The sequence below is a fragment of the Pollachius pollachius genome, assembly GCF_949987615.1.
Source record: "Pollachius pollachius genome assembly, chromosome: 8".
Classification (NCBI taxonomy): domain Eukaryota; kingdom Metazoa; phylum Chordata; class Actinopteri; order Gadiformes; family Gadidae; genus Pollachius; species Pollachius pollachius.
This window is the reverse complement of record NC_136941.1, coordinates 543,899-565,620: the sequence shown is the minus strand read 5'-3', so window position 1 is coordinate 565,620 and position 21,722 is coordinate 543,899. Positions and strand designations below refer to the sequence as shown.

Below are 21,722 nucleotides of genomic sequence, written 5' to 3'. Positions count from 1 at the left end.
CAAAGCGCCACGGGGCCACCCTCCTCCGCAGGTGAAGCCAGAGCTTCTGTTTGTTTGCCTTCGTTCGTTTGGCTCCGTCCCCGTGGAACCTGCGCCCCCTTCAGTGGGATGAGGAGGGGGTCAAGCTGAGAGGGAGCGGGGGGTTGACGGAGAGCTCAAGGACTTTCTCTCCGTCTCCTTAACCAGTTGTGTGCATTTGTGTGTGTGTGAGTGTCTGTTTGCGTGCGCGCTTGTGTATGCTTGTTTGTGTGTGATTGTTTTAGTGTGTGTGCATGTTTGTGTGTGTGTAGGTTAGGAGGTTGGGGGGGGGGGTGCAGGCAGGTGCGGCACCCCCCCGCTCCCTGCATGCTGCGGGGCTAACAACCCTGGCATTGATCCGCGGAGACATTCAGGCCCTCTAACCTGCTGAGTGCTCCGTTCCACCCAACAATGGAGTCCAGCGGCGTGCGTCGATACGCCATCCTATTGAGTGCTCTCCGTTTAGCAGCAAGATTGATGAGGTGGGGGCTGGGCGTGTCACCACCAAGGTGTTGTTATGGACGGGCCGTTACTGACTGCTCTTCACCGGGGCTGACGGCGGCTATCCGGCGAGCTGAACCCGTCGCTTTGGAGCGGCTGTATCCAGCCTCCTGGGTTAAGGTTGGGGGATGCGTCACTCTGATTTTAGACATTTGTAAACCTTTGCATTTACGTTCAGAAGATGGTTTTGTCCAAAGCCACTTACAATAAGTCCATTTGTTAGAAGTAAGAGGAACAACAATATATTGCTGTCGGTACAGTGAGGATGTTCATAGAACCAGGCATTAACTCTAAGCACTAGGGTTTGGACTTTCCTTGGTTTTCCTTTTGATTATGAACAAACTATTTTTAGGCTATGGTTCGGGTTTGGATTATAACCTTCCCTAGAAGGAAGTCCCTCCACTTATAGGGTTTTTTTTCTCGACCACTTGGGTAATGAAGGAGACTAAACTGCACTAACACTGAACTGGATCGGGCATACCTCGTCCAAGGTTTAATTTTCCAATATGGTTTTAAAACATGAAGGTGTTTACTTGCTGCGTTGCGGGCAGAAGAGAGGACCGTTTAGAGGAGGACAGACAGCCGATCTCCGACAGACAGCAGCTAGATCCCAGCAGACACTAAACGATGCGCACGTGCATTCATCACACGAGGCCCCAATAAATCTAAGGTTAGCCTGAACTCCAGGGAGAGGTTAATGGATTACAAAAGGGAGGCAGTATCGAACCTGGGAGAAGTTTATACACCTCATCAATATGGGAAACGCTATTGATCACTCAGACCTTGACAAATTAAATTCATAAACGTGAGATCGCTTGGAATATTCAGAGCAGGCATCGGAAGAAAAATTGCCGATCAGGATCTGAGAGGGTTGACTTGGTTTAGAAGGACGAAAGAAAATACTAGGCTTAATCTTTGATAATTAAAAAGGGGATGGAGACATTCAATCTCTGAATGAGTCGATTTCTTTTTTTCTTTGAACAAAATAACAATTTGTGGCGAAACATTCAGTTGAATGTTGGCTATCATTAATTGTCCCTCCTGAATGTGATCGAGACATTTGTTATAATAATGAATTATTAAACCGTGCAACAATATCACTGTATGGGACTGGACATCGCTTATCCTTTGAACACACACACACACATACAAATGAATATCAATACAAGTCACTATGATTAACCTTGTTTATTACAAATGCATATTTCTGGCTCATATCGGGAGGTCAGATACCAACAAGGAAGAGGAGGGACGAGATGACAGAAGCCACATCACAATTAAGATTACAAAAAAATTGAATCCAGCCCCAGACATGACCTTTCGTTTACAGTGTGTTAAGTGTGTCAATACAGTCATACCGAGACTAGCCCGTCATAAACAAGGCCTCTGCGGATGACAGCGCACTGCGTCCATTTTGAGTTCACTCCTAAAGACACCTCTGGTATCTCTCATCTCACTCATCATCCCACATCCGCCGAGAAATCTGAGCAGACACATTCATACGTTGCTTTCTCTATCAATGACGGTGCTGCTTGGTGTTTTATGGTAAAAGCCGCCCCCGCCCACCTCTGAACTAAGACACTGACCCCCCCCTCCCTCAATGGGAAGCAGAACCAGCAGTTCAGCGCCTTCCGTGGGCGGGTGGATCCCTCCTCGTTTCACCTCAGCTCAATTACAAAAATATCGGGGCCGTTTTCCGTAAAGATTACTCACTGTGGGAGCGCCCCCCCCCGTGTAATTTGGACCTCGGGGTTTGTCACAGAAAATCACATAATGCAACAGGGCTGCCAGGATTAGATTTCCACTTTTAGCCTCCTCGACATTTCAAACCGCATGAACTAATACATCTGTTATTTGTTTATCATTCGATTATTAACATACTTCATAAAGCAAATCAGCTGCGCCAACAGGGGGGAGGCACCCAGCTGAGGACACACTGGTCACACACACACACACACACACACACACACACACACACACACACACACACACTCTGTGAAATGGGGGGGAAAAAAGATAGTGGAAAGTCAAAAAGAGAGACAAATGCATTCATCTTCCTCTCCTTTGAGCATAGTAGCGCGCTCTCTCTCTCTCTCTCCCCCCCCCCCTCTCTCTCTCTCTCTCTCCCCCCCCTCCTCTCTCTCTCTCTCTCTTTCCCTCTCCCTCTGACACTGGGGTGGAACAACAGCCGTCATCACATTCTAATCTCAAATTTCAGGGCTTTTATTTCCCCCAAATGCCACTCGGCTGGCCTTGTGAATTATTGACAGAGTGACACCAATGTGAAAGGACACATAAAAGAGTCTAAAAGCCCCGGCCTGTCCCCTCCTATCGGCACTCACAGGGGAGACACGGGGGGGGGTGTGTGTGTGTCAGGATTTGTGTATGTATGTGTGTGTGTGTGTGTGTCTCGTTGTGTGTGTGTGTGTGTGTGTGGGGGGGGTGTGTGTTTGTATAAGTAGGGGTGTGTGTGTGTGTGTGTCTGCGTCTGTGTGTCATTCTGGGTGTGTATGTGTAAGTAGGGATGTGTGTGTGTGTGTGTGTGTGTGGGAAGTGCCTCGCTGGAACCTTCCGGTAACTCCGAGGGCTTTGCAGGGACAGTGAGTGGGACTCCTGTCCTTCTACTCTAGAAGAGTAGAACTCATAACGGAAAAACAGGGCTCAGTTATTTACAGTAAAGTTCTGCTGCTCGACGTCCACATTCTCACCGGGGAAATGTCACGGGCCGTGGGGGGGGGGGGGGGGGTTGGTTGGTTACGCTGACAGACGGCAGCAGAACCACGGGGGGGGGGGGGTTTAGCGGGATGGCAGCCAGTCTCAGGATGCCCGGCGCTGGCCGCGCTCCGGCGTTCCCAGCCCGGGGCTCGGAGCGAGTCGGAGCGCGGCGGGAATAACATTGAGCAACAAGGTCGCATGTCAACAGGGCCTTCTTGCATGCACACACACACACACACACACACACACACACACACACACACACACACACACACACACACACACACACAGGCACGAGGGCCCACTTGCACACAGACACAGGCAGTAGTTTTGCCCCTCATCCAACAACCTGCGTGTTTCTGAATTCTTCTTAAAGTGTGGAGATACTGCGGCCAACCCGACATATTAACATGGAAATCAAAGGTTAAAGTCAGGGGGGGCGGGGCGGGGGGGTGAGCCTGCAGGGGGTCTGCCCCCCCTTCTCCTCTAGTCCACCTCGTGGTCGTTGCTCGCCCCTTCCGGACGCCGCAGCTTGTCCACCGGCTCGTGGATCTGTCCGTCGCCCCCCCGCCGGTCCACCGTGGGCATGATCACCAGCTCCCCCCCCTCCTCCTCCTCCTCCTCCTCCACCACCACCTCCTCCTCGCCCTCCTCCTCCTCCTCCTCCTCCTTCCCCTGCACCTCCATGCGGACCTGGTCCTGGGGGGCGACCGCTACGCCCGCGCCTCCGTCTCCCCCGCCCCCGTTGACCAGGTCGGCCCCGTCGGGGCCCCGGAGCCCCTCGGGCCCCCGGAGCCCGTCCTGGGGGGCCGGGGAGGAGGCGTTGGAGTCCTGGCTGACGGGGGAGATGTCGCTGCTGCTGCTGTCGACCCCGGGGGCTGGGGTGGAGGCGGGGTGGGCGGGCGGAGGCCCGCCGCACACCGGCTGGGCCTTCAGGGGGATCTGCCAGGAGGGGATCTTGGGCATGGAGGGCGAGGCGGGGAACTGCCTCCTGTGGGGGGGGGGGCACAGACCACACACAGTACATCATGTAGTGCAATCAGTCGCCAGGATTGGGTTTCCACTTCCACAGAGGATTCTGTTCAGATTTAGTGAATATTTAACTTCAAATGATTGTGACCTAAGGCGGCTATGACGTAAATATCTGAAGTCTGAACACTTGGCCCGGGACTGCAAACCGCAGGCTCCAGCATCCACGACAGTATCCGCCCAGGAGGCCGGTGGGTATCAGCGTGGGGGATAAAGCAGCAAAACCATCCAACATAAATGAGTCCTCTGCTACCGGGTCGGGCTGCCGATAAATACGCATTAACAAAGAGAGCGCCCAGCTAATGAAAGCAGTCGGAGCTAGAACGCGCTGGAACCTGACTGGTCTGGGGGGGGGGGCACGACTCGTGCCACAGCGAAAAACAAAGAAACAAACAAAGAAACACACAAAAACATCCCCAAAATAATCAAAGCGTGTGTGACGGCCCGTTTACACAATAACAACCCGCCGTAACAACGCACATCACAGCACAACTAGAAAGATCCTTTATACAAGGTGGCCAGATGACACACACACACACACACACTCACAGAAAAGGGGAACAATACTGAGTAATAAGAGAAGAAAGAAATCAGTCTTTCTCACAGGCGTCCGTCCAGATGTTCCTCACACCTGGCGGAACAGGGACCTCGCAGTGTGTGTGTTTCTATGTGCGTCGATTTCATTACATTTCTTTTGACTCTTTTAAGATCAAGAAGGGACCGCTGGAGGGGGGGCGGACTTCAACCTCTGCCAGAACACTTGCTCAAAGGCAGAGGAAGACAGGAGAGCGCTCCCAGAGCTGATCAAACAGCAACACACACTCGTGTGTTCACTGTGTCTTAGTGTGTGTTCACTGTGTGTTAGTGTGTGTTCACTGTGTGTTAGTGTGTGTTCACTGTGTGTTAGTGTGTGTTAGTGTGTGTTCACTGTGTGTGAGTGTGTGTTCACTGTGTGTTAGTGTGTGTTCGGTGTGTGTTCAGTGTGTGTTAGTGTGTGTTCAGTGTGTGTTTGTGTGTGTTCAGTGTGTGTTAAGTGTGTGTTCAGTGTGTGTTAGTGTGTGTTCACTGTGTGTGCAGTGTGTTGAGTGTGTGTTGTGTGTATTTATTCAGTGTGTGTGTTCAGTGTGTGTTGAGTGTGTGATCAGTGTGTGTTCACTGTGTGTTAGTGTGTGTTGACTGTGTGTGCAGTGTGTTGAGTGTGTGTTGTGTGTGTGTATTCAGTGTGTGTGTTAGTGTGTGTTGAGTGTGTGTGCATTGTGTGTTGACTGTGTGTTGACCGTGTGTTCAGTGTGTGTTGAGGGTGTGTTAGTGTGTGTGCACTATGTGTGTTCATGTGTCTTGATTGTGCGTGCAGTGTGTGTGCACTGCTTCAGTGAGCTGCTCTCACGTGTGTCTAGGTGGGGGTACAACGCTGGGGACAGACCGAGCCCATGAGCAAACACACCAGGACAGACTGGGTTCTGACCAGATCAGGCACATAGTGGCCGGGGGGGCAACTGCAACAACATTTAGAGTGACCTTTACCCTCCAATATATCTGCATCTCTCTCACACACACACACACACACACACACACACACACACACACCTTAACATTTAAAATATATATTTTCCTAATGTTCAGACAGAACAGAGCAGAACTCTTGTAGATAATTGCTGAATATTACTATTGTATTATATTACTATTCAAACACATCCACTAACCACCAGACAGAAGCGCCAATATCCAAACGAGGGTCCTAACGAGGGGGCGGAGTTACCTGCTGAGCATCAGGCCCTTCAGGGAGGCGATCTCAGCCTTCAGGTCCGCCACCGTCTGGCTGTCCAGCATCCGGAGGGTCTCCGACGGGGTCGACTGGAGGAGGGGGGAGGGGTAGGCTTTTTACATCATCATGTTGTACATCGGTTAAAAAATAAAAGTATGATTAAAAAAAAAGGATGTTTTAGATAAAAAAGTATTTATCTATTTCAATATGTTCACTCATCTATATTTGTATATATATTTATTTGCTCATTTAACGGTAAACACTGTACGTTGAAAAAGGAGAAAACACCAAAACACGTCAGAACCAGACACCGGCGTTTCTAAACGGAAAAAGAGCCGGTCCCATCGCTACGGTACGACCACATCATCATCATCATCATCGTCATGACAATGCAAGTCACAGAGCCATCCTCCCGAGTTGCCTTCCCCCCCCCCCCCGTTATTCACTCCATTTTTCCGCTCATTTGTTTGAAAAAGTGAGGAGCGGAATCGCTGCGCGAAAACGAATAAAAAGAGAAAAAAATAAGAGGAACAACAAGGAGAGCGGGTCGCAGGCGCCGGGGTAAACAAAGGTGGCAAATGCAAATGTGCATCGAGGGAGTGGCGCGCGGCGTTATCCATCACCGTATAACCAGCGCTCAGGCGGCCGCTCCGAGCGGATGGCTCCGCGTGATGACAGAGAGCAAGACAAACAGTCCCTCGGCAACCGCCATCACTAACACCGAGGGGGGGGGAAGCCCTGCCGTGGAGGTGGAGGTGGAGCTGGTGGTGGGGTTGGTTGTGGTGGTGATGCTGGTGCTGGTGGTGATGGTGGAGGTGATGATGGAAGTGGAGGAGGTGGTGATGGTGATAGTGGGTGACCACCAACACCACCCTTTATCACCCTCACCTTTATTTATTTTTTTTACATAGTTTTCCATACGAGCTGCAGAAGCTTGATCCCGGAGACGCTCTCCTCTCTGAACAATGGAGGGCATTGACCAGGCGTGGCAGTTTGTTTCTGTTGGGTGCTTCTTTTTGTCTTCTTTACGTCGGCTTTATGTGGGTTTATATTTGAGCGAGGGGAGCGGGGGTTTGTCACCAGACCGAGGCCGGGCGAATCGCAACAGGGAGGATTGGTCAGCTGTGGTATCACGTTGAGGATTTGAATGTCAAATTGTTTTTTTTTTTTCGGGCAGTAAAATGCCGACATTTGTCAGAGAGAGAAAAGGGAGGAAGATGGGAGGAGAAAGAAAGAAAGAATGAGAAAGAAAGAGAGATAAGAAAGAAGGAGAAAGAAAAAGAATGATAGAATAAGAGAAAGTAAGCAAGACAAACCTAAAAACTAAATGACAGACAAACATAAACAGATTAACATAATGGCAGTCACCAATGAGCCTCAACTCAAATCTAAGATTAAAAACACAGATGTTCTGTCAGCGGGAGCGTGTTCCCTCTTCATATTGAGACAACTGCCTTTCCATTTTCCAGTCGACGAACTCAACAAGCTAGAGTCGTACGGCTAGCCGGTGGGGTCGTGGATGACTGCACCTGCAGCCCACTCACTGCTACTGCTGTCAGGAAGGGGCGAGCGAGAGCTACACCGACTGGACCAGAGAGAGAGAGAGAGAGAGAGAGAGAGAGAGAGAGAGAGAGAGAGAGAGAGAGGCAGAGAGAGAGAGAGGCAGAGAGAGAGAGAGAGAGAGAGAGAGAGAGAGAGAGAGAGAGAGATAGGCAGAGAGAGAGAGATAGGCAGAGAGAGAGGCAGAGAGAGACAGGCAGAGAGAGACAGGCAGAGAGAGAGAGAGGCAGAGAGAGAGAGAGACAGGCAGAGAGAGAGAGAGAGGTTGAGGTAGAGAGAGAAAGCAGCAGAGAGAAAGATAGGGCGAGTGTCGGGGAAAGGAGTGGGGGGGGGGGGGGGGGTGCACGATAAAACAAAACTAAGAAAGCTGTAATTAAGACTCGACTGCAGACTCACCGGAGGAGCCTTGTTAGGCAGCGCGGCCCCCCATCGAGGGGAGAGGGATAACTTTGACTCTTTTCCCTTGTAATTAAATCTAAAAGAAATTAATTGAATCACATCTGAAAGGGATCAGACTCATTTACAGCAGAGGGAGGGGAAGCAGGGAGGAGTGGGAGACGTGGAGGAGGCATTGGGCTCCTTATCGGCTCCTAAACCTGGCTGATTAGGATCCGTGTGGTGGTGGTGGTGGTGGTGGTGGGGTGAATGGGGTGGGGGTCGTGGTGGTGCATGCCAGGCTCCGTGAAGGCTCGTCGTTTTGTGGCGCACGCCTCACTAGCAGCGTGCTGATCCAACCCGTGGAAAGCCCCTTCCCCTCATCCTATTTGTATACATTTTAATACTGAGCGTGATTAGCGCTAAATACAGCAGAGAGACACCGGGACGCTCTGTCAGACGCCAGGCGCTCTGCTCCAGGTGTGATGGACGTCAGCCCCGCCCGTCATCGATATCAGTCCCGGGGTTCAGGTGTTGCCTCGCCATGACGATATCGCCAGGGGAAACACCAGTTCAACGAGGAACGCCGCTCCGAGACGCCTTCGACGCGCGTTCCTCCGCTGGTCACCCCGGCCTCGGGACTGCTTCCCCGCCCACGCTGCTGTGACCATCTCCTTGTGGCCTAACTTTGTAAAACTAAAGAAGGGGAAAATAAAGAAAACGAGGGGCACCTTTGATCTTAGGTCCAGCGCTACGACGGGCGTGGAGGAAGGGAGGGACGGTGTCTATGGCTTGGTGACGGCTGGGGGCGCTTTCACTAAATACAAGTGTATAGTATATCTATGTTAGATATATCTATGACGCACGCACACACACACACACGAGCGAAAGACGTCAGCGTCAGCCACAACCGAGGAACGCGGTGCCAAATGAAGACGATTGCCTACGGACCATTAGCGGAGATAAGATCTTTAACTAGGCTTGTTTGAGAGCGTCGGAAGGCAAATTAATTCACAGTTTACCCTGCCGGCAGACACTGCTTTTTTTCTGCCCTTCTTGCGTAACGCATGTATATTTATGATAAAATTAGTTTCGAAAGGCACCCCCCCCCCCCCCCGACAACCTCCCACACACACACACACACACGCATCCCAGAGGAGGGCTTTTGAGTGGAAACACTGGTTCAGTGCAATTGATTTTTACTCTTTATTTATGCTCTTCTCCCAGCGGCGATTGGTCTAACAGCCGTTTCCTTCGCTTTTTTTCCCTCCCAGTCTTTTTTTTTTAATCTTCTATGTGCATCCACTAATAAAGAGAACTATCAGGGAGTTGCGCAACGGCGGGGCAAACAGAGTTAACTGGCCGATCTGTAATGATAATGGGGCCCTGGAATAGACTGGTTAACATTGGGGAGGAATCAGCCCTAAAGGCCTTCTCTGTTCAGGAGGCAGGGCAGGCTGCCGTAATACCCTTTAAACAGTCCATTTACACAGAGAGAAACAGCACAAAGAGGGGATCGTCTCAGCCCCCCAGTGATAAACGGCACTTATTCTGTAATCTCCCGCGATGTGTGTGTGTGTGTGTGTGTGTGTGTGTGTTTCTATGTGTGTGTGTGTTTCTCTGTTCTGTGTGTTTCTGTGTGTGTACCTTCGTGTATTCTTGCGTGCGTGTGTTCTTCCGTGCGTGTGTTCTTGTGTGTGTGTTCTTCCGTGCGTGTGTTCTTGTGTGTGTTCTTGCGTGTGTGTGTGCATGCATGTGTTCTTGCGTCTGTGTGTTCTTGCGTGTGTGTGTGCATGCATGTGTTCTTGTGTGCGTGTGTTCTTGCGTGTGTGTGTGCGTGCGTGCATTCTTCTGTGTGTGTGTGTTCTTGCGTGTGTGTGTGTGTGTGTGGGTGCGTGCGTTCTTCTGTGTGTGTGTGTTCTTGCGTGTGTGTGTGCATGTCTGTGTGTTTCTATGCGTGTGCGTGTGTTTCTGTCCGCCGGCCCTCGGGGGCCCGGATCCATGAGGCGGGGGCCACTGAGAGGAGGAAACAGAAGGCCCTCGTGTGTTTCCTGGTTGAGAGGTGTGATGGCGTAACACGACCTGTTAGCATCGCCGAGGAGGGGGGCCCCCAGCATGTGTTTCTTATCAGGAGGGAGCGGGGGGGGTGAAACAATCTCCTCCTCTGCCCGAGGACGACCAGGCCCTCCTGCCATTGGTGGGTTTCCTCAGACGAGCCGTCTCCTCTGAAGCCGTGAAGCGCTTTTAGGATCCGGGTTACTGGATGTGAAATGTACTGTTTACACACTGCCACCGTGCAACCCGCCGCTCAGGGCGGATGAAGTACACCCTTTATCATCTTTTTCCATTCACTTCATTCGATGACAATATTCTAAAACCGTCGGGCGTTCCATCATCAGTTTCCTCAGCAGATGCTCATTGGTCGGGATGACGGCCAATGACCTGGCGCCGCAGAGGCTGTGACCCCGGACTACTTCCTGTCGGCGTGGTTTGGTTGAGGAGTTCTGCTCAGCTGAAGGCCTCCGCACACCCGCGCACACACAGACACACACACACACACACACACACACACACACACACACTCACTCACTCCATTTCGAGGAAACCTGCCAGCTGGGAAGGTCCTCAAGTGCCGCAGAAGCAGCGATGAATCGACAAGTTTCTCGTTGAACCTCGTTTTTGTATTTTCTTCTTTGTTGGTGCCAGAGCAGATGTGAGTTGTGTGTTCGGTTGCCCCTGTGCGTCCCAGATGTGCGTTCGCTTCCCCCTGTGTGTCCCAGATGTGAGTTGTGCGTTGATCCCCTGTGCGTCCCAGATGCTCCGTGCTGAACAAGCTGTGGACATAAAGCTCTGCCTCAGATCGCTGCCGGTCTCTCCCTTTGTTCAGGGGGGCGGCGGCCCGTGAATCACGCGGCGATTTACGGCTGCTGTTACGAGCCCTGGCGGCGCTTCATCCCGGCACTAAAGTTGTGTCGTTCTGGAGCTCCTCACTCGAGGAAGAGTGCGTCTGGGGGCTCTGATCATCGGCGGAGGATCAACACACACGCACGCGCGCTTATTAGAATACCCGGCCACCGGTTTGGACTGTGTATAACCAGGCTCTGGACGCGATGCCGTGTGTGAGGTAACCAACAGGAGTATTATGGGCTGGCGGTGTGCGGTGCTGTGGGAGGGCTCACCCCGGCTGTGCTCAGACCCTGGGACAGCTCCTGTAACTTCAGCTGCTGCTGCACCAGGAGATCCTGCAGCGAGGTCAGGGTCTGCTGGAGCTGGCCCACTGCGGACGAGAGCGCACACACACACACACACACACACACACACACAGGCACAGACGCACACACACAGAGGCACACAGGCACAGACGCACACACACACACACACAGGTACAGGCACACAGGCACAGACACACACATACACAGGCACACGCGCACAGACGCACAGATGCACGTGTAAACACACACACACACACATGCACGTGTAAACACAAACACACACACACACACACACACACACACACACACACACACACACACACACACACACACACACACCAGAATCTGGAGTTACATTACTTCACCGTGGCCATCAGGTGCTCCACCACCAGAGAAACGCTCCAGTCTGATAAACACTGAGAACAATCCTCTTTGTTCCCCCGTCGTGTTGCGGCCAGTGGCGAGTGGCGGCGGCCCGTCGCCGTGGAAACGGGCTCATCAAAGCCGTCCTCTGAGATCAGTCACCCGAGCCGCCACCCCCAGTAAACTTTCAGTCCCACCTTTCTGGCGGCGGCGAGGAGAGGTGGGAGGTGGGAGGTGGGAGGGGGAGGGTCATCGCCTCTCAAACTGCTGGGCGATATTAATCTCAAGTGTCTGAACTTAAATCAAATAAGGCGACGGAACCCTCCATTATCCGCCCAGACACCGCCTCCTAATGCGGCCCCATCCTCAAACGATCCACAAAGGCAGAAACGAGGCCCCGTTCCTGGGTGGGGGCGGCGCGCTGTCCCCCTAATCCCAATAAATATGGCTCTTTTTCCAATGACTTTGAAGATCGAATTAGCTCAAGTGTAGGGTGTTGGAAGAGGGTGTATGATTTCAAATAACAACGTGCACGTGTTTGTTGCCCATATACCCCCACACCCCTCCACAGTGCTTGCAGTCATGCGTGTATTACCAAACAATGCATTAAGTTTCCCTGAGCTGATTGTATTACAGAAAACCAATAAACATTCATATAAATCATGGGCGTGCAAAGTGTTAAATCAAGCCTAATGGGATTAACATCAACAGATATTGTGGCCGCTCTGTGCCGAGCTTGTCAGCCCAATGGTTAAAAGCTCGCCCTACACTACCGGCCAGAGGACAGGATGTGGAGAGGGCTAACATTAGCCTAGGGCAGGACGAAAAGCAAGATCCTGGTTAAGAGAGAGTCATAGAGAGGCAGAGAGAGAGAGAGAGAGAGAGAGAGAGAGAGAGAGAGAGAGAGAGAGAGAGAGAGAGAGAGAGAGAGAGAGAGAGAGAGAGAGAGAGAGAGAGAGAGAGAGATGGAGAGAGAGAGAGAGAGAGCGAGAGAGAGCGAGAGAGAGGAGAGCCATAGAGAGACACAAGGAGAGAGTTAGAGTGAGAAATAATTGGAATGAAAACAAAGGAAAGAGAGGGCATCCCATAGAGATGGTATTTGATGTTGTATCAAAAGGCGGCCGGATCTCGGTGCTCCACCTGCGTTTAAGAGGGTGTGGACTGGGTCAATAAGGGCGGGGCGCCTCGTTGTTTGCTCTTCTCAGCGATGCCTAGCTCTGCAGAACGGCCGTGGACGTGCGGGTCGCAGGTTCCACCGAAATAACCAACGAAACAAAAACCGAGAAGAGCTCTCCGGTCATGAGCTCTGTGGTCGGCCGCCGTCTGCGACCGCGCGCTGCGATTGGAGGAGGCGGGCGGCGAAGGCTTAAAGCCTGCAGACGACAGCCCGTTTAAAAAGGTGTTAGTGGGCGGCGTGCAACCCCCCCCCCCTCCCTGCTCAGCGATTCCAGATGTGCGGGTCAGCTCCACCAGCAGAGCAGAACCGTACTTTTCCTAACGGGTTCCTACCGGCCCGACGCGGACAGCGGCCTGCGGCAGCAGTTAAGTTTTGGGGTTGGGCGTGCGACTAAGACGAGGGCCGAGCGACACGCGGCCAAACAGCGGGAACCCATTAAGAAACGAGGAGTTGGTGTAAATTGGCACGAGGGGGGGAAACCAGTCGGGCACAACGAGTCATTTGAAGTCTGTTGGCCGGCGGCCCCGGCAGCTTTGAGGAGCTCCACGGACGCCGACCATCACAGATATGACGCCAGCAATAATGAGGTCACTGACTTTGGCCGGGCATGAATCACAGCGCGACAGTGTGAGTGTGACTCTGTGTGTGTGTGCGTGTGTGTGTGACTGTGTGTGTGCAGAACACAGAGAATTTCAGAGACGGGGCCGCGAGAAGCAGAGTCTGCAGATGCTTCGAGGAGGAGCCATTGTGTATTCAGTAAATTATTCAGCGAGGAGCCTCCACATAATGTACAGTACATATGTCCGGGCCGCGCTCGCCCTCCTTATGGCCAGCTGGACTCCAATATGGCCCGGCTGGCTGGGGAGAGAGAGAGAGGCCCGGCCGCCGCCCGACTCCATTACAGAAGCTGCTGTCGTGAAGTGCTTCCAAGATCCATTCATTAATTGTCTGTGTGAAGTTGTAGGGGGGGGGCGGGGGCTGGGGTATCATAATGGGAGCCAAGGCCCCTGGTTTTGGGTGGTGGGCCGGGTGTGGGGTGGGGAGGGGACACAGAGCGAGAGATCGAGAGAGCGACTAATGCAGTCCACTCCATTCAAATGGACCCATCAGTCCATTGCACGCGGCACTAGAGGAGTACATGAACTTTAACAAAAGGGGGTTCAAGGAAGCAATTGGCAGCAGCCAGGAAGACAGCTGCTATTACTCAGTATGGGGTGTGTGGATGAGGTAGAGAGGCCGAGAGAGAGAGACAGAGAGAGAGAGGCCGAGAGAGAGAGAGACAGAGAGAGAGAGAGAGAGCGAGAGAGAGTGCACAGAGAGTAAAAGCCCTTGGTGTAATTGCAACCCCTCTTCCCAACTGTTAACTACAACCGTCATTAACTACAATAGCAGCTTTGGCGACTGCAGTCACAGCAAATTAGTCCCCCCCCCTGGCTGTATCAGAGAGCGCTAGAGGAGTCCTCTCCGCTCCACCAGGACCATCACAGAGCGCTAGAGGAGTCCTCTCTGCTGCACAAGGACCATCACAGAGCGCTAGAGGAGTCCTCTCCGCTCCACCAGGACCATCAGAGAGCGCTAGAGGAGTCCTCTCCGCTCCACCAGGACCATCACAGAGCGCTAGAGGAGTCCTCTCCGCTCCACCAGGACCATCACAGAGCGCTAGAGGAGTCCTCTCCGCTCCACCAGGACCATCAGAGAGTGCTAGAGGAGTCCTCTCCGCTCCACCAGGACCATCAGAGAGCGCTAGAGGAGTCCTCTCCGCTCCACCAGGACCATCACAGAGCGCTAGAGGAGTCCTCTCCGCTCCACCAGGACCATCAGAGAGTGCTAGAGGAGTCCTCTCCGCTCCACCAGGACCATCAGAGAGCGCTAGAGGAGTCCTCTCCGCTCCACCAGGACCATCACAGAGCGCTAGAGGAGTCCTCTCTGCTGCACAAGGACCATCACAGAGCGCTAGAGGAGTCCTCTCCGCTCCACCAGGACCATCAGAGAGCGCTAGAGGAGTCCTCTCCGCTCCACCAGGACCATCACAGAGCGCTAGAGGAGTCCTCTCCGCTCCACCAGGACCATCACAGAGCGCTAGAGGAGTCCTCTCCGCTCCACCAGGACCATCAGAGAGCGCTAGAGGAGTCCTCTCCGCTCCACCAGGACCATCAGAGAGCGCTAGAGGAGTCCTCTCCGCTCCACCAGGACCATCACAGAGCGCTAGAGGAGTCCTCTCCGCTCCACCAGGACCATCACAGAGCGCTAGAGGAGTCCTCTCCGCTCCACCAGGACCATCAGAGAGCGCTGGAGGAGTCCTCTCCGCTCCACCAGGACCATCAGAGAGCGCTAGAGGAGTCCTCTCCGCTCCACCAGGACCATCAGAGAGCGCTGGAGGAGTCCTCTCTGCTCCACCAGGACCATCAGAGAGCGCTAGAGGAGTCCTCTCTGCTCCACCAGGACCATCACAGAGCGCTAGAGGAGTCCTTTCCGCTCCACCAGGACCATCAGAGAGCGCTAGAGGAGTCCTCTCCGCTCCACCAGGACCATCAGAGAGCGCTGGAGGAGTCCTCTCTGCTGCACAAGGACCATCACAGAGCGCTAGAGGAGTCCTCTCCGCTCCACCAGGACCATCAGAGAGCGCTGGAGGAGTCCTCTCTGCTCCACCAGGACCATCAGAGAGCGCTAGAGGAGTCCTCTCTGCTCCACCAGGACCATCACAGAGCGCTAGAGGAGTCCTCTCCGCTCCACCAGGACCATCAGAGAGCGCTAGAGGAGTCCTCTCCGCTCCACCAGGACCATCAGAGAGCGCTAGAGGAGTCCTCTCCGCTCCACCAGGACCATCAGAGAGCGCTAGAGGAGTCCTCTCCGCTCCACCAGGACCATCAGAGAGCGCTGGAGGAGTCCTCTCTGCTCCACCAGGACCATCAGAGAGCGCTAGAGGAGTCCTCTCCGCTCCACCAGGACCATCAGAGAGCGCTAGAGGAGTCCTCTCCGCTCCACCAGGACCATCAGAGAGCGCTAGAGGAGTCCTCTCCGCTCCACCAGGACCATCAGAGAGCGCTAGAGGAGTCCTTGCCGCTCCACCAGGACCATCAGAGAGCGCTAGAGGAGTCCTCTCCGCTCCACCAGGACCATCACAGAGCGCTAGAGGAGTCCTCTCCGCTCCACCAGGACCATCAGAGAGCGCTGGAGGAGTCCTCTCCGCTCCACCAGGACCATCACAGAGCGCTAGAGGAGTCCTCTCCGCTCCACCAGGACCATCAGAGAGCGCTGGAGGAGTCCTCTCCGCTCCACCAGGACCATCAGAGAGCACTAGAGGAGTCCTCTCCGCTCCACCAGGACCATCAGAGAGCGCTGGAGGAGTCCTCTCCGCTCCACCAGGACCATCAGAGAGCGCTAGAGGAGTCCTCTCCGCTCCACCAGGACCATCACAGAGCGCTAGAGGAGTCCTTGCCGCTCCACCAGGACCATCAGAGAGCGCTAGAGGAGTCCTCTCCGCTCCACCAGGACCATCACAGAGCGCTAGAGGAGTCCTCTCCGCTCCACCAGGACCATCAGAGAGCGCTGGAGGAGTCCTCTCTGCTCCACCAGCACGGCCGGGCTCCTGGCAGCTCTTCAGAAGGGCCCACGGGGAAGAGGTGGCGGTGCGGCCGCCGGAAGTAACGGGTTTGCATAGTTGGGCCAAAAAATGACCATAAAACGAGCGGCGATTTGTTAATCAGATGGTGTGTGTGCGCGACGGGTCGCACGCCATGAGCCCCCGGCCCCGCCCACACACAGGAGACAATAGCCTTGGTGTGTGATGAGCGAGGGAGATAGCGCCGCGGTGGTGATCTCTCCACGCTCTGCGTGCCATGACTCGCCCGGCGAGGGCACGACTCAAACCCACAAATTTGCCTCCGTTTGATAATGACTCGTCGTTTTTGTTCCCTGTTTTTTTTTTTTCTTTTTTCTAAAAGGCCTGATCCAGAAAAAAAAATGCAAAGTCTATATTTTAGGGAGTGGGGGGATGTTGGAAAATTGAACAGGAACGTAAATGTAATAGAATCGCAGCTAATTTGTTTAGCCGCCCTTGCATACGACGAACGGAAAATTCTGTTATAAAGGTAAAGGAAGACATCTGTCTATTTGTGATGATCTCTGAGATTCTCCGTGGCAGGCCGCCCCACTCAAGGTGGGGTTTTAATCGCCCAACTGCCGGCCAATGGAAGTCGAGCAAAGTCACACACAAAGACCAAACTTTGCCAGAGTCTCTGCCTGCATCGCTTCTCCCACCATGTTTAATTACATTGACAACGAAGAAGAAATGCATCTCTCTCTTTCCTCCCCTCCCTCATTTCTCTCCCTCATCCTTTCAACCCCCCTCCTCCACCTCCTCTTCCTCCTCCACCTCCTCCTCCTCCTCCTCCTCCACCTCCACCTGCGTCTGACAGCCAGGTTGAGATTCCTCACCTGTCCGACACGGGAGCCACACCTGTCACCACACACTTAATCACAGCAGGACCCGCCATCGGGCACAGCCACCGTGGAGCGCACGTGCACACGCACTGCGTGCGCGCACGACCACACAGGGGCGCGCACGAGCACACAGGAGTGTGAGCCCACAACCGCTGCAGAATTAAAATGAACTTTCTCGCCACCGAAGGGGAGGGGAGCGTGTGATGGCGACGGTGACGACTGTGACGGCGGTGGCGGTGTTTGTGGCGGGGTGGGGGTCGTGGAGGGTGCGGTGAAAGAGGGATGGATGGTGGATGCGGGGGGCTGGTGGTGGTGGTGGTGGTGGTGAGGGTGGTGGGATGTCGTGGTGCTGGGTGGTGGCGGGGGTTCAGAAAGTTGTCATTTCCCTACCCCTCATTAATATTCTGGGGTTAAGAGCTTTTCAGCGAAACGTAATTAATTGAGCCCGAGCCCTGACAGTAAACAAGCAATTTCAAATTAAAGCGAAATGACAGCGGGGCCTCATTTGTTAAAAAACGCACTGGGTACCCCCCCCCCCCAACACCACCCCGCGACACCCCCCTCACCCCCGATTTTGGCGACAGATAAATGAAGGAAAATGTTAAGGAGGGAGAAAGCCATGAAGATATTAATCTTCACCTGTCTGTGTCAGCGTGCCACTCATCTCCGCCACGCTGCTCTCCAGCCGCTGCAGATGCTGCTGGTCCTGGCGCCGGCCCACAATCAGAGGAAGGATGTATCTCTGCAATTAAAAACATGACACGCCATTAAAGCCCCCCACCGCGGGAGGAGAGACATGGGGGAGGAGAGGGAGGTGGATGGAGAGAGGGAGGGAGGGAGGAGACACATGGGGGAGGAGAGAGAGACAGAGACAGAGAGGGAGAGACAGAGAGACAGAGAGGGATGGAGAGAGAGAGAGGGAGAGAGGGATGGAGAGAGAGAGAGAGAGAGAGAGAGAGAGCTGCCATATCTGTGTGGCAGAGAGGGGGTCAAAGTCGTTGTCTTATTGTTGACTCTGTTGTCTAAACTGTCCGATGAAAACATTCTTCCCGACATTCTGAGGACAGATGTGCACATACGACCGAAAAAAAGAAAACAGTGCTGGGGGAATGAGCAAATGAAATAGATAAAACGCAGAAACAAACAGCGGGAGAATCTGCTGCGACCGGGGCCACAGTTGGCGACAGGATGAGCGCGACTCGACGAACATCCTCTTGTCCATCTCCGCCGCCGAGAGAGAACCGAACTCCCCAGCATGAAGCGCTCTGGGTGCACATCGCGGCCCGCGGAGCGGAGCGCTGGGTGTGCTCTCCAGATGACGATCACACGCGGCCCCACACGCCTCCGCGACCGACGGCCGGAGCTCAGGGGAGCGTCCGGAGCGCAGGGCCCCCGGCCTGCGACGTGGTCCCCAAACCCCCAAACAGGGCCCCGAGGAAACGGTACGCTCGGCTCAAACCCTCGCCTTCGTCATCGCAGCCGACGACACCATCCTCGTACTCGCTACCCCCGCCCCCCCCCCACACACACACACACAGGTGCTGTCTGGCACCACCTGTGCCGAGTAATAAACACTTTTTAGGTAAAAAAGATTAAACAAGTGTCAACAGGTAGTAATTAATAAGCGGGCTGCTGGGCGCCGGGGGCTGTTTACACGGCGCTCCGCAGCCTCGCTGGGTACGGCGGCAGCCCGGGCATATGGCGCCGCAGCACGGGCTCCGTGGGAGACACGACAGCCGCCATCCCCCCTCGCCACCGCGGGACGCCGCCGCCGCCGCCTCCCGGGACAGCAGCGGCTGGCGGGGCCGGCTGCTCCCCGAGAGGCCGGCGGCGGGGCGAGGCGGCGTGTGTGTCGCTGTGTGTGTCGCTCTGCGTGTGCGTGTTTCTTTGTGTGTGTGTGTGCGTGCGTGTCGCTGTGCGCGCGTGTGTGTGTGTGTGTGTGTGTGTATGTGTGTATGCATTTTTGTGTGTGTGTATTTTTGTGTGTGTGTGTTAATGTGTGTGTGTGAGTGAGAGTGTGTGTCTTTCAAGAGCAGAAATCTGTAATATTTCGGTTTAACGGTTTTATTCGATCTATCCTCCACGAGAGACATTGTGTCACGAATTAGAAAATTACAAGTTGAAAAAGAAAGACGATTGATTTGAGTCCAGGCGACGCCTCACAGAAGTGTTGAGTCCTGTTTGGGGATCTGATCCCGACAGCGCAGATATTATCTGGTATTGATTGGTGTTGTCTCTCCGGTACGGCCCCCCCCTGACCGAACACAGCCTCCCTCTGACCTCTGTTCAGAGTGCAGAGGGTCAGGTATGCATATGATGTGCTGCGGTAGTTTGCACAAGACCGACACACACACACACACACACACACACACACACACACACACACGGCCTGCCATGGAGGGAATTTGTCATAGAGGGGGAATGAGCTACTGCAGGAACACCCGTCCTCTAAAATCCAAGTAATGGCCCCCATATGCCACTCAGGGCCCCAGCCACCACCAGCAGAGGATTAATGGCGGCGCGGGGACAAGGGGCCTCACAGGCCCATGTTCAAGGGCTGTGACGCTCAATAAAAACAGGGTGATTATTTGGAGGCGGCCGAATATCAAAAGACGGATGTGCTGTGTTAGCAACTTTGTTTATTAAAAAAAAGAAAAGCGGGGAAAAAAAACTAAACAAAAAAAAGAAAAGCCCCCACCAGCCCTACACGGGCGTTCGAGAAACAACCCGGGGCCAATGGGAGCAGAGAGAGAGAGAGGCAAAGAAATTACGAGGTTGTCTGAAAGATCATGCTCTGATGTAAAACAGGAAGGCTTTAACAGCTCGACCAGAAGCATGTTGAGCAGAGGGTGCCTTTCGCTGCGCCGCTATAAGTCAACTCACCCCCCCCCCCCACCCTCCAGCCTCCAGCCTCCGCCACCCCCCCCGACTCGCGAGCGAGGCCCAGCGATTAAACTGCAAAACATCCCAGAGAGCCGGCAGCGGACAGATTTACCGAGCGATGTTTGGGGGCATCCGTCAACATTTAGGGGAATAATGTCAGCGGTGGGAGGATGAAGAGGCGGGCGGGAGCCAAAGTCGTTGTTTAGGGAAAGTGACGGACGGCTGCGCTTTCCCAAAGTAAAGTCCGGCCTTGTTTCTTTTCTCTCCTGGAGGAGCCCGACTGATTTCACCCGCACACCGACTGATTTCACCCGCACAACGACTGATTTCACCCGCACACCGACTGATTTCACTCACACAACGACTGATGTCACCCACACACAGACTGATTTCACCCACACACAGACTGATTTCACCCATACACCGACTAATACCACCCGTACACAGACTGATTTCACCCGAACACCAACTGCTTTCTATCTCTTAGAGGCGGGGCTGAGCAGCAAATAGCATGAAAGCTGCTTACTTCATGAAAACGGCCGTTACTTCAGGATATTAAATCAAGAGGGAGGGATAGTGTGGTAGCCCGGGCGTTCTGTGGAAAAGGAACCGGGTTTGATTCCCTGATGTCTGCCGCCTAACCTGAAAGTATCCTTCACCAAGGTGCCTGAATGACCTGCTTCTGAAGCCACGCCCGGCCGCTAGGCTCAGAGTGTCTGCCGGAGGACTGAGGCATGCGCTACGAGGGACCCTTACCTTGTACACGTGCTGCAGACCGAAGGCCACGCCCACCATGATGACCGCCATGGCGCTGTAGTCCCGCCATCGGTAGCCTGGAGGAACTGGGAACAGTGGGAACGACGGTGCCATTAAACAGTGTATTTGTTTATTCGGAACAAAACCGACAATACTGTTATGCATATGTTTCTTAGCATGGGTTGGGGCACCGGCGGGGACTTGACACACGCCAGTATTAATGCCATGCTCTTCCGATTGAGATTGATAAGACCATTGCACTGTTGGATTTTATCGGGAGATAAGAGTCTGGGCTGAAGCTGGTGTTCTAAAGGCGTTTCATAATCAGAGTTTTTGGGGGATTTTTAACTAAAAGTTGAGCAGTGGGGGTTGAGGTGCTCTGGAGGGAGGGAAGCACGACGCTCATCGTCATCACACATTTCACCAAACCTTGAACACAAAGCTTTCCGTCTCCCTGGGCGACGTCTCAGTCCAACATCAGCAAACACAAGTCTAGTCTCCTGCCCTTCTCGGAGCAGAACTTCTCTTTCAGCTTCTTTTTGTAGGAGTGGGCGCCAGCAGAATGTGAATATATAGACCGTCGAGGTTCAGGAGGAGTGTGTGTGTGTGTTCTGTGACGCGTTGTCGTTGAGTGACAGATGCGCGTGTGAGAGTGCGTCGTCTGGGTGTGTCGGGCGTCTCTCGTTTCCTGACATAAGAGGAGGCATTCAGCGAAAAATGTCACTAAACAACAAAAAAAGGTCCCTCCGGCTCTCGTCCAGCCTCACAGGAGAAAAGAGAGAATGATAACGTCTGCTGAGCCCGCGCCGTACACCTCGCTGTTCCATTACGCCTTTAATTCCAGAGCTGCTTGATAGATCTGTTTACCGGCGCCACGTAAACTAGAGCAGATTGATTTTGTGCCCTGCTGCGTTCCTGATTTAAC

The 21,722-nt window shown here is 53.7% G+C and overlaps 1 protein-coding gene across 2 annotated transcripts in view; it reads right to left on the bottom strand.

The window, feature by feature from the left end:
* Nucleotides 1–2,676: 2,676 nt before the first annotated feature.
* The window catches only part of pex14 (peroxisomal biogenesis factor 14), a 47,873-nt gene continuing 28,827 nt past the window's right edge, over nt 2,677–21,722 (bottom strand). For both annotated transcript variants that reach the window (XM_079742418.1, XM_079742419.1), the window contains exons 5-9: nt 20,798–20,883; nt 17,798–17,900; nt 11,143–11,240; nt 6,023–6,117; nt 2,677–4,225 (exon numbers count right to left, since the gene is read on the bottom strand). In XM_079742418.1, coding sequence (XP_079598544.1) covers nt 3,721–4,225; nt 6,023–6,117; nt 11,143–11,240; nt 17,798–17,900; nt 20,798–20,883 — 887 coding nt within the window. In that variant the 3' untranslated portion in view covers nt 2,677–3,720. The remainder of the gene's footprint in view (nt 4,226–6,022; nt 6,118–11,142; nt 11,241–17,797; nt 17,901–20,797; nt 20,884–21,722) is intronic.